At 32.4% G+C, this 12,983-nt stretch overlaps 1 protein-coding gene and 1 long non-coding RNA gene across 3 annotated transcripts; both read right to left on the bottom strand.

Annotated features, from left to right (window-relative positions):
* Window positions 1–7,312: 7,312 nt before the first annotated feature.
* Window positions 7,313–8,623, bottom strand: LOC146916121 (uncharacterized). The gene is made up of 5 exons (XM_085716865.1): window positions 8,545–8,623; window positions 8,289–8,421; window positions 8,047–8,150; window positions 7,571–7,730; window positions 7,313–7,488 (listed from the first exon to the last, which is right to left on the bottom strand). The coding sequence occupies exons 1-5, from the start codon at window positions 8,598–8,600 to the stop codon at window positions 7,327–7,329; spliced, it is 615 nt and encodes a 204-aa protein (XP_085572991.1). The 5' UTR covers window positions 8,601–8,623; the 3' UTR covers window positions 7,313–7,326.
* Window positions 8,624–10,279: 1,656 nt separating this feature from the next.
* LOC146916120 (uncharacterized) lies at window positions 10,280–12,705 on the bottom strand. 2 transcript variants are annotated; one of them, XR_015014876.1, is made up of 9 exons: window positions 12,567–12,705; window positions 12,407–12,475; window positions 11,750–11,911; window positions 11,569–11,656; window positions 11,390–11,488; window positions 11,246–11,306; window positions 11,064–11,162; window positions 10,870–10,966; window positions 10,280–10,543 (listed from the first exon to the last, which is right to left on the bottom strand). It is a non-coding gene; the product is annotated as an uncharacterized LOC146916120 (long non-coding RNA). The 2 variants fall into 2 exon arrangements; XR_015014877.1 differs by lacking the exons at window positions 11,246–11,306; window positions 11,750–11,911; window positions 12,407–12,475; window positions 12,567–12,705 and having other exon boundaries at window positions 10,322–10,543; window positions 11,569–11,707.
* Between the last annotated feature and the right edge of the window lie 278 nt (window positions 12,706–12,983).

The raw sequence follows: 12,983 nt of genomic DNA, 5'->3' as shown, positions 1-12,983 counted from the left end.
ATCTAGAAACAAAGAAAAGTCTAGAGATATGGATACTCTAGTACATAAGCCTAGAAGGATCTAGAAAAGTTAAGACTTCCCTAGTGCTTATTTAGTAGTGTCTAGTAGTTTCCTTATTACTCCCTAGTATTCTAGAGACTTCTATATTATTCTTTAGTCTTCTAGAGATTTCCACATTATTCTCTAGAATTCTAGAGTCTTCCATATTATTCTTCATCATTCTCCCCGGGTTGGAGAAGACTCGTCCTCGAGTCAAGCTCTTCTTCTTCGTCCTCAAGACAACATTCGTAAACTTCCGACAGAGGATGAAATGAGTCATTCTTGAAAACTTTTCTTCGACTGCTATTTTAGAATCTTTCAGTTGTCGAGACCAAAGTAATCCAAGGGAAAAATCAATAGTTACATCTTCCCATGGTGGCTTAGGAACTGGACGAGACATGTATAACTTTGTTTTCTCATTGAATGGTTCCTTTGGGACTAAAATTTCAAGTGGCTTAAATTCCTCTTTTCCTTCATTAACTTCATTGAGTGGTAGATGTGTCAGCTTGATTTTAATCACAGCCTCATTGTTCTTGTTTAGCCACTGTAGCTTGCATGGATCTTGGTGCTCAATCGGTTGGGACTTTAACTTTTCTGCTATGTAGTGTGACGGAACGTTTTCACTTCTTCTGATATTGATGATGTCATTACAAGCCATGTCTTGCGGGGTGAAATGAGTGTTGAAGATATCATGTCCTAGCCATAGTTCTTCTTTGGTTGTTGTTGTTTGCAAGCTTCTTTTAACCTCCAAAGATTCACCATATTCAGCAGGAAGATATTCTTCATCAAATATTGGTCTGTCCTTCTCCTCTTTTTCAAAAACTTCATGAATATCATCGGGAACATATTCATCATCATATATTGGATCTCCTTTTCGCTCTTCTTCAAACACTTCACAAATATCAGCACCAACATATTCTTCATCGTATATTGGTTCTCCCATCGTCTCTTCTTCAAACGATTCATGGATGTCTTCCCTTTCTTCTTCAAAAATATTGTTTATCTCCCCATTGACAATGGTGATTACTTTACGATTGACACAATCTAAGGCTATGTGTCCATACCCTTGACAAATGAAACATTTAGGTATCTTGGTATTTCTCTTTGTGATTGTGTTATGTTGGGGTCTAAATGTGGAAATAGGTTGATGGGTTAGGGGTTTGTGATAATTGATATGATTTTTGGTGGAGGAAAGTGGTTTGTATGAATATTTTTTGGTTAATTGTTTTTGAGTAAAATTGTTTTGATAATAATTAGGAGGTAAATACTTACGGGTTAGTTTCCGACGCATTTTGTCCCACGTCTTGATCTTGCTTTTCCCTTCACACTTACGTCTCCTTTTAAGATTTTCCCACCAAATTAAAGCATGTTTCTTTAGCTTTACTGCAACAATCTTTACCTTGTTCTCCTCTGGTATCTCCTTGTACTCAAATACACGTTCAATAGCCTGGAGCCAATCAACAAACTCGTCTGGTTGCAGTTCTCCTTCGAAATATGGAATGTCAACCTTGATATCATTCAGCCGAGGTTGACATCGGTGTGAGCGACTGCTTCTAGATGATAAAGAGTCACTACCGAAGCCATTATCATCATCAAATCTTCTTTGGCGTGCTTCCAATAAGGTTTGTTGGACTTTGACAGTCTCCTGTAGTAGTTGAATTTGTCGCCTCATTTCTTCCATTACAATTTCATGAAAAGATCTTTCGTATTGTCTTCTAGGTGACATTTTGACAATGGTGGTCAATGATCTTTTTTTTTGGGTGAAGATTGTGGAGGTGCGTGGTTGTTTTTTTTGTAGTGTTAGCTTCGCGAACAAATGGCCGCAAAGTGAAGTTTTTCGAAAGCAACTCCTTGCTCTCACTTGAAAACTCACTTTCCGTTGATTTCTTCGCTCAAACTCAGACAAAATAACGGTGTTAGTTTCGCGAACAAAATGGCCGCAAAGTGAAGTTTTACAAAGGCAACTCCTTGCTCCCTTGAAAACTCACTTTCCGTTGATTTTTTCGCTCAAACTCAACTCTGAGGTATCGTAACCAGCTCTGATACCAAATCTGGCTCAGGGTCAAAAGGAAAGGTAGAGAAAATAGAGAAAACTCTCTAATGTTCTCAAAGAAAGTTGTTATTACTTGAATGCTTGAATGCTTGATGATGCCAAAACACTAGGTGGTGAGCCTTATTTATACTACTCTAGGAAGGCTCTCCATTACCAACTAGAAATATCTAGAAACAAAGAAAAGTCTAGAGATATGGATACTCTAGTACATAAGCCTAGAAGGATCTAGAAAAGTTAAGACTTCCCTAGTGCTTATTTAGTAGTGTCTAGTAGTTTCCTTATTACTCCCTAGTATTCTAGAGACTTCTATATTATTCTTTAGTCTTCTAGAGATTTCCACATTATTCTCTAGAATTCTAGAGTCTTCCATATTATTCTTCATCACTCATCGTTTCCGATTAAAGAAAATTGAACAAGTTAATTCATAAATTTAATGTTTCCTTGTCTTGGATATGGTTAAACCTTATAATTAATGGAGAAGGATCTTGAAACAATAGGTAAACTGTCTTGGAATGTAATGAAGAGCACTCTTAAAATAAATTTAAACATTAGCTTCTTAACATACATACCAATGCATTAGCATAACAACAAAGAGAATAATATGTCAAAGTTCAAGCGTTAATTTTTGTTACTGTTGTCACATTTTTTGCAACATAATCTGAGAAATCGAACTTCATCCACGATCCACCAATTGATGTCATTTACAATAGGTCTATCAACCCATTTATTAAAAAAATGACTTTCTTTTAGACGATCTATATAAATTAGTGCACAATTTTATTTTATTTTTGACAAAATTAATTAGTGCACAATTAAATTCTATTTGTAACTAAGTAATGTAATTATAATAATTAAATTTATACCTAAATTAAAGTCAATCTATTTTTAATTAAGTTAATTTTTTTTTACTTTCTTTTAGACGATCTCTATTAATTTTTTTGTAATTGAGTTAAAGTCATTCAGTTTGAAAATATAAGCATACTACATATATCATAGGCAATCCTTTAAAAGTATTTCATCCTACAATATTACAAAATTAACTTATTTACTCATCTTATCATAACCTCAAAATACATAGTACAAACATACTAACATTTTGAAATAAAGCATGAGTTTGTTTCGTTGCTTGTCCCAAGTGATAGTAGTCACTTCTCATTCCATTTTCATGTGCTTTGTATTATGAGAGAAAGAAGAAATGGATAATATTCTCATTAGTTCATGAATGAGTGTGAATTACAAAGGTGTACTATATTACAATGAGGCATAGCATAGAGTATTAGAACTCTTCTAACTAACTGAAACTAACTAAAGCTAGATAACTTGCTGCGCAAGTTATTGAACCAACTACTCCTTATTCTCATGTTTGTCTTCATGATGTGTTACTTTGTTAACTTGATAATTGAAAATTGGACAATTGCTAATTTTTTACTAATAATTCCATCACCTTGGAGTTCAATTAACATCATTTTTGCATGAGTAATGAAAGCAGGAGACCGAGGATCATGTTATGCAGTCAGATTAAAATCAATACAATTATCCAACCCTTTGACGGTATTCTATGGATAGGAGACAAAAAAAAAAAAAAAAAAAAAAAAAACACACAAAAAAAGTACACTTGTAGATGGACTTCCTGCTAATATATAAGAATTGGACACAAATTTAGATAAAATATAGAAATTAAAATGATTCGATACTCGCCTCAAAAGTTGTATCATATTCATAAAAAAAAAAAAAAAAAAAAAAAAAAAAAAAAAACAGAAGCTTTTTAGTATCTATATACTATGAATTATACTTGTTGTATCATATCCATAAAAAAAAAAAAAAAAAAAAAAAAAAAAAAAAAACATAGAAGCTTCTTAGAATTTGGTATTATCCTGTCAAAAAACAAATTTTAAGTATAAATCTATGAAGCCATTGTTTCGGAAAAAACAGAAAATCTATGAAGCAATAGTGATAGTTTAAGGTTCTTTTTCATTTTTCTATGCTTGATTTGTTATTATCTAAGAATTAACAGTAACAAGGGAATTGAAATAGGGGTGAAGAACAAAGGTAATCGAAAGAGAGAGAAGAAAAAAATAATAATAATAATAAACAAACATTAATGCTTAAAAGTAAATTACAACTTTGTCCCTTTCTTTTATTTTTCTCAAAAAACAAAAATATGAGTATTTATGTCTAAAACAAAAGGTGCACCTTGCTAAAATAGACCTTCGTAAAAATGAGTGGGTCTATTGTAGCAAATCTATATATATATATATATATATATATATATATATATATATATATATATATATTTGAAAAGTCTCTATGCCCTAAAAGGTAGACCGGGTATGGCCAAGCCCTGATCAATCAAATAAAAGTTTACATGTCGTAGTGCCTCTTGTATATGAAGATAGTTTCATTAACAATTGGTACTTCATATTCATATCTAGGGAACGTATACTATTATCATAGTTTCTAGTACTCCCTCCGTTTTAAAATGAGTGTCGTTTTAGGTGTTTACACACATATTAAGAAATACAATGATTAAGAAAAAGAGAATGGTTATTTTACCAAATTATCCTTATTAACTATTGGTTGGTTTTAAAAGTAATACTTTGGAAGTAGTGTGCAGAGTATTAATTGGAGGGTACAATTGAAAAGAAAAAGTTATTATTGCATTGGAAACTGAAAGCGACACTCATTTTGAAACAATTTTTTTTGGCTAAAGCGACACTCATTTTGAAACGGAGGGAGTACTTTTGAACTCTCCATAATATATTTTGCAAATTCGAGAACATATTTTGTGCCTTTGTAAACTCTAATGTGACATGTTTTGAGCTGTGATGAAATACATTCCGGAACTATTGGTGGATCCTTCCAACATTCATCAAACCTCTTTTTATCAACTAGTTACTTTGTAAAACGACTTGTACTATTTTACGAGTTATTTGAAAAAATTTGAACCATAGTTTTATTTCAACTGTGATATTTTTATTGTTTTTTCATAGTTAAAGTGCGGGTAATAAGTGCGGGTATGAAAACTAAGGTGCCCATAGAGTATGGGGAAGGACACTAAAGTTATTGCCCACAAGAGTACACACTCAGATACATGTATTTTTTACAAACGCAAGTATAGAGAAGGGCACTGTAGTATCCTACCCATAGGATACCCATTGCCATCCATAACTAAAGTGTAGAGATCAACCCTAAAGGTGTTACAACTTACACAACCTACATAAAAGTGGTACGAGACCCCCAACGGGTAGACGAACCACTTTGCTATAACTATTTTATTAATAAAGATACGTTAGTTAAACAAACCAACAAAAGAAAAAGAGAAATTCTTAGATGGGAACGTAAGTAACATGTCAGCATTTACAAACAACCAATGAAAACATTACACCTCATTTAATTTATTAAAAAAATTAATAAATAAAATAAAGATGAAACGTGTTCTCCGTATTGCGTGCTCTTCTTCCGCCATTATTTTGAGGAATTGTTTCACCAACGGCAGAGTTTATATATGACCTTGAGGAGATTAATTCTCAAATTTTAATGTGTTGAATTCAATAGGTTCTGAAGTTAGCGACATAATAAGGTTTGATTTTAAGTAAAACCACTGAAGTCCTTCACACACATGGAAGTTCACGGTTACCAATCTGATGTAGTTTTTTTTCCCTTCTTTTTGGTGATTAATCTGATTCAGTTTCTATTATGGCAATCCAATCATAATACATCATTTGTTTGTTTAAAATTGATCGATGTCCCTGTAATTGTTCGGTATTATTTGTTTGAATGGAGGAACGAGTTGGACAAAATACTTGCTCAAAACAATGTGGAAAGAGTGTAGTAGTAATAAGGAGGTCACGTTTCATCTTTATTTTATTTTTAAATTTTTTTAATAAATGAAATGAGGTGTAATGTTTTTATTGGTTGTTTGTAAATGCTGACATGTTACTTACGTTTCCATCTAAGAATTTCTTAAAGAAAAATACTTTTTCCCTAAAAAAAATTGATTTTAGTAAATAAAAATTTCTTTTATATATATGGATTTCTATACTGGGTGATCTTCATAAAAAACACGTGTAATCTTAAATAGCATATAATATGAAAGTAACACTGTTTGTAACAATAGTTACTTGTAATATTATTACTAATTTGATAGTATTATAATTTGTATGAAGACACAAATTGTCACTCTTAAGCAAGAAAAGTTGATAAAAGGATTTCTATTGTAATCTCACATTTGAACATATAACAAAAGGTTCTGTTGATCTATCTAATTCAAAATAGGCTTAAATATGTTATTCGTCCCTCCAAATAGGGGTCGCTTAAAATTCCATCCCTGCAATCGCTAATCCTTTTTTTTTTGCCCCTGCAAAGTTTAATCAGTTAAAAATTCGTCCCTTGACCAAGTTAATGACTGCCACGTCATCAAATTAACAAAATGGCATGGGAATTGACGAAAATACCCCTGGCTTATTTTTTTTTTGTTTTTTTTTTCCCGAAAATTTTTCAGTTTTAATTTTAACAGTTTTTTTCCGAATTTTTTTTTGACTTTTAATTATTTTTTCAGATTTTTTTAATTTAAAAAAGAATTTTCAAAATTTTGGAAAAAAAAATATTTTTGAAGGAAAAAAAAAATTAGCCCAGGGGTATTTTCGTCAATTCCCATGCCATTATGGTAATTTTGATGACGTGGCAGTCATTAACTGTGTCAAGGGACGAATTTTTAACTGATTAAACTTTGCAGGGGCAAAAAAAAAGGATTAGCGATTGCAGGGACGAAATTTTAAGCGACCCCTATTTGCAGGGACGAATAACATATTTAAACCTTCAAAATAATCCATAGAATACCAACACACGTTGGCTCAGTTGGTAAGGAACGGGTCACTTCCCCTCAGAAGGTTGTGTGTTCGATTCCCGCTGCCGATGTGAGGACTGTGTTGGTGGGTAATCTGTAAGTACCTCTGTAAGTGCCCTTTGGGCCCGGAGGCCTGCCCTGACCCTGGTGGTTACCGGAGCCGAACCCACCTAAACTTTATGTAACCAAAAAAAAAAAAATTAATCCATAGAATTGGACATGATCAACAAACCAATACCAATCCCAAAATCTCGATTGTACCAAGTAAATTTGAGACACTAAAATATTTACATCTAATATGGATTGTAACAGCTAATTTCAACCACCCAGATTCTTAGAAAATAAAATCTGCAAACTATTTTTGTTTATAGTTTGTGGAAATGTAAAATTATTTGCAGCATCCGCAACTTGAACAATCGCATCCGCAATCGCATCCAAACTTCAATACCATGGGAGGATTCCAATTTATGTTGAACTGAGTAGCAATTTCTTTTAGAAGTTTGTTTCTTTCCTCAACAAGTGGTTCCGGAACTTCGCCCAAGTTTATCACCTGCAATTTAAACTGCATAAGAAGTTTTATCCACAAAAACAAAAGCTTAAGGTGCATATAAATTCATTCACATTCACAGTACCTGTTTGTTAACACCAAATTCTGCTAGACTAGCTATGAATTTTTCCCCATATTTTATAGAAAATTGTGAACGAAGCTTCTGCAAGTCTGGAAGTTCACTATACTTTGCTCCAACATAGCATAAACTAGCTATAGCTTCCTTCATTTCGGGGATGAATTCCCTAAACAACATTGAGACTTCAGATACAAAATTCAACAATAATTAAACAATATAAATTTCACTAAACATAACTTTGACTTATCTAAGGTGTTGGAAAATAAAAGAACCGCATGCCGCATTACTACTACTTAGTTCTTTTCTTCCTAATATCAACATTGTTGCTCTATATGTTATTGTTCCTTAAAGGATTGCACAATGCGGAATGATTGATATATTATTTACATATGAATGAAGGGTGATTGGAAGAACATGTTATCATACAAATCCAATGAAATAATAAGCTAGTCAACCATATTTACATTTAAAATCTAGAATACCTTTCATATTCCATAAAAAGAAGATTGCAAGCAACTACTTCACAAAAATATATGACGATCTGTAGAAGCTGAGTCAAATTTTTCTGATGAAAATAAGTCCGTATCTGCATAAATAACCATATAAAAAACATTAAAAAATAAGAAAAATCAAAAGACTTGTTCAGTTCAATCCTAAGACATTGGTTGGTTAAAAATGCTTGAATAAAGAAAGATGCAGCAATAGAGTTAATTAATATACATACCAGAGGAAGAGCACTGTATACTAGTGGATACGGGACTAGCTTAGAAATTTCGGTTCGGATAGAATCCATCTGATTCTTCTTGGTTTGAATTAGTGCCCTTGCATCCAAAATCGTCTTTTTCAGCAACCTCTCACTGAAATATAAGATTCATAGACAAATACTATTATTGACACATTCCAAATTATTGTTTGGAGAAAAACAATAGACTGTTAAAAAAATAGATTTGAAAGGTGAAATTAATGTATGCAAACATTACCATGTGGAGACCTTGAGTTGCTTTTCGTTAGAACAAAGGATCGTCTTAACAATCATCACTGTCGTGTGGGTTTCTATCAATCTACATCATAGGAAATATATATCATTATCAATTATTATTCCAAAGTAAATTGACCTAACACCTTTATCTATTATTCCAAAGAAAACCAACACCGAAGCTCATAAACCCTTAAAAAAAAACTAAATTATTACTATTATCATCAACCCTTGGATTATTACTATCATACAAACCATTGTAACATAAACTACGACAAGAAGAAGTTAAAAGTTCTCCGCTACTGTACCTACTCGTAATCACAGGAATTTTCTTCCTCTTGAGAACCCTCGCTACCTAGACGTGGAAAGCAATACAGATTTAATGTGAAATCAGTCTATATAGGATCTAGGGCTCAGCTCTTTTTTTATTGTTATTTTATGGGCTTATTTAGAATGGACTGGATGGACCGGTCCAAAGATACACCATTTTAAACTCACACACAAGTGGAGGTACCGGAGTTCGAACCCATTTTAATAATTTTTTTAAAAAGCTAAAATAGAATATAATTTTTATAAAATATTATTTTAATTTTCATATATTATAATATAAATTCTTTTCTTTTTTTTGAAAGAGTAAATTCTTATATTTTGAACTACACAACAAATATATAACAAAATCCCTTTCAAAAAAAAAAAACAAATATATAACAAACTATACATATCTTTTTCAATGACACCAAACATATAATATAAAGTCTTATTTTTTTGAATGACGCCAAAAAAATAGCACGATACAAACAATTGAATTTTAAATTTGAGAGAATTGTATAGACAAATTTGTTTAAGGATATAATTAATCTATAGGTATATATGTTGTACTTTTATATTGTAAAAGGATACTTATCTTTTTAAATGACCCAAAAAGATTGCATTTTATAGGAAAGTTTGTTTAGGTTATAGTCGAAAGAAAAAAAGTCAATTCAAAACCATGTAAGCCACAACCGCAAGACGAAAACAAACGAGGAATGATAAGTAAACACAAAACTCCAGACACAATACCAACACCATGGGCAGTTTTGTTATTTCAACCTTTAAGTCAAGGGCAATTTTGTGAAACCACTACACACCCTCTTCTTTTCCTCTACCGTGCAAGTTCTCTGTTTTCACTACTAGAAAAATCGATTTTAGAGAGGGTAGCAATCCGTCACTAAACTACCATTATTCCCTCACTAATGAATTTAGTGACGGATTTAGTGACGACCGGTAATCCCTTAAGAATATTGGCCTTGCTAAATATTAGTGAGGGATTTTGGTTTCCGTCCCTAATTGACACGGATAAAATCCCTCACTAATTATATAAATTCGTCACTAAAATATGAACCATAAATGTTCTAAAACTAGGACAAATCCGTCAGTAATTAGTGAGGGATTCTTGTTCCCTCTATAATTGTGAGGGATCATTCCAACACTTATTACCAATATTTCCGTCACTAATTAATGATGGATTGGTTTTCCCTCTCAAATTGTGAGGGTATATTTCATCACTAATTGTAATGAAACTGAATTCCCTCACAAACTACAAACAAATTTGATTCCATAACTAATTAGTGAGGAAATTCAAACAGAAAATTGTATTATTGATTTAATATTCAATTTCCTACCAGATTTCATTAATTAATTATATTAATAATGCAAATGCATTTACTATATTAAAGCATAAGAAATACAATTAAAAACACTTGATAAATTGTCTTCATACCCATCACATACATTCATCACCGTTTACAACAATTGTTCAGCACTCTCAAAATACATAGAGTCATAAGGAACCTCTCAAAATAAGTTTCATAAGAAACACTTCCAACATTTTTAATGGTACTACAAGTAGCAACCAAGCTATCAAAATAACCATATATTATACATATTATATATCTATATATCAAGTAGATGGATGTGGATGTAGATGACGTTGAGAGACCATTTCCAATTTAGTCATTTGCTCCCTAAGAAAACAGAATTCACACATTCAAACTGGTTAGAATGGATTACTGATCTTAGCCTCTCTGCCACAATAACCACTACTGATAGCTCTACGTGAAAAAATGTTCTGCACCGACTACAATTTATCCAACTGATTAACTGCAATATTAATTCAATTTTGATTGTCTAATTAATTCGCCCTATTGGGCCTGGCCCTCATCTAATGTTTTTTTTCTTTCTAATAAGAGATCTAACACAAGAATAAAAAAATCATCATAAATTAATTATACATGTTCACCATGTTGCATATAAATTATTGAGCTCTGTAGTGGAATGTACAAAGAAATACCTTATTTTTTATCAACCTATATGCGCCATTGACTAACAATTTTTGCTATATCTCTATTCTGGCTTTGAACGGCAACGTGCTATGGGGTCCAACCTTCCTGAGAGATTATTAATAGTAAATAACCAATATACAACAAGTAAAACTGAAGAACTTATTTATAGTTAGAAAATGCTTGTGTTTATAAAAACGCTCACATTATCTGCCACATTGACACCAACGTTGTATTTGATCAATAATTTCATAGTTTGCTTTGCACCAATTTGAACTGCATAATGAAGTGGAGTAGCTCCATCCTGCCATATCAATAAATATAAACACATACTCACACTTGCAGAACGCAGTCAACAGTATATGAACATAAGTAATTTATCCACACCTTATCCTTGACATGAGGACTTGCACCTTTCGGAAAAAGATGGCTATAAGTGCAGTGAGACCTTCATGTCGATCAAATTATCTTATTTACAGCTAGGCAAATATTATGTAAAAATTGACATACATATAATATAAAAAAACGCACCTTATTCAGGAAATCAATATCATGACCACTTTCAAGAAGCTTGTCCATACTAAAAATCTGAAATGATAAGGCAAGAGAGTGCAGTGGGCTCCATTTTTCCTGAATACATCAAAATAAGAGCTCAAATGCAGATAAGAACACAAGACTCTAGGAGAGACAATGCTGAGTTATAGACTTACAGATGATAGGTTCAAGTTGGGATGTGCAAAAAATGGTACCCCCAACTAAGCTTCGCAAGATTCATAATTACCTCACATATTCAGAACCCTTTTTCATGCAATCATCAATTATTATTTTAGAAACCAGAATAGATACACACTAAACATACAGCAGCCGCAGCACAAAAACAATGAAATAAACCTATAACTGAGCACCAACAAGCAGACTGCAGCAACAACACAAGGCTGACAACCACAAACAAACATCCAACAGTGACAACAGCCGCGACAGATTGCCAAAATAGATGCTGCTGCCCACCAGAAAAACCGTAGGCCAAGGCACAGACAACTACCAGCCACACACCTACAAAACTCAGCCACCAAAGCTAAGTTGTTTATATCTGTATATCATTTCCTCAAAAAAAATCTATATATCTATATACATAACTATAAGTATACAATACAGACACACACAGAGATTGTTGAATGTCTGTTTACATGACTATAAAGTTTGACCATTGTTTATATTTTCATTTATCTCTATGGACTATTGAATGTGAAATATTTATCTCTAATTTTAGTTTGAGAATTTATTAGATTATCAGATGGTTTCTTCTCTTTCAATTGGTTTTCAAACACACTTTCTTCATTTTTTTAAACAAAAATCCAATGAAATATCATTATAAACAACCAAATTGCAGGACCTATACAATAATCTATAATCTAAAACAAGTCTCATACTACCAATCTTCAACAAAATCAAAAGTTATATAATCCAGTCTTCAACAATCAGTCAAAATCCAAAATTGAAAATCAAAATCAAAATTAATAACAAACAGAAGGAAGAGTTTGGATTCACCTGTTTCAGAGAAAGTGAGTGAGCAAGTTCACTGATTCACTTTTGGATTCAGAAAGGAGAGTGAGTTCACTGTAACCCCCACAAAACCCAAATCAGATTACAATAAATATAAAAAATTAATAAATAAATATAAATTCTTAGATTGAGAGAGAGAGGTTACTGTGAGTTCATCGATGAGAAGGAAAGATTTTAGTGATGGAAATTCTGAGTTTCACTGAAGATTTGAGATTCAGCGAAGATTTGAAGAAACGATATTGGGAGAAGGAAGGATTCAGTGAAGATTCGATTTTAGGAGTGAGATTCAGCAAAGATTTGTGGTTTACGAGTTGATTTGAGAGAGGTTCAGAGAAGAATGTTACTAAGGAAGGATTCGATTTTCATCTTTGAGATTCGATTTGAAGTTTTTAGAAGGAAGGATTCAATTTTGAAGGAAGGGTTCAATTTGTGGGTTCAGTGAATTTGGGGGAAAATTCAACTTTGCGTGGGTTCTGCGTTCAGAGGCAAATTTTTGGGGGAAAAATTTATTTTAGGGTTTGTGAGAAAACAAAAGAGGGGGAATGTTTTAGTATGAGAGGAG

The sequence above is a fragment of the Medicago sativa genome, chromosome 6 (assembly GCF_051527215.1).
Source record: "Medicago sativa cultivar Bolivia chromosome 6, Bolivia_mono, whole genome shotgun sequence".
NCBI classification, from domain to species: domain Eukaryota; kingdom Viridiplantae; phylum Streptophyta; class Magnoliopsida; order Fabales; family Fabaceae; genus Medicago; species Medicago sativa.
Note: the sequence above shows the minus strand (reverse complement) of the source record. Positions and strands in the feature narration are given on the sequence as shown.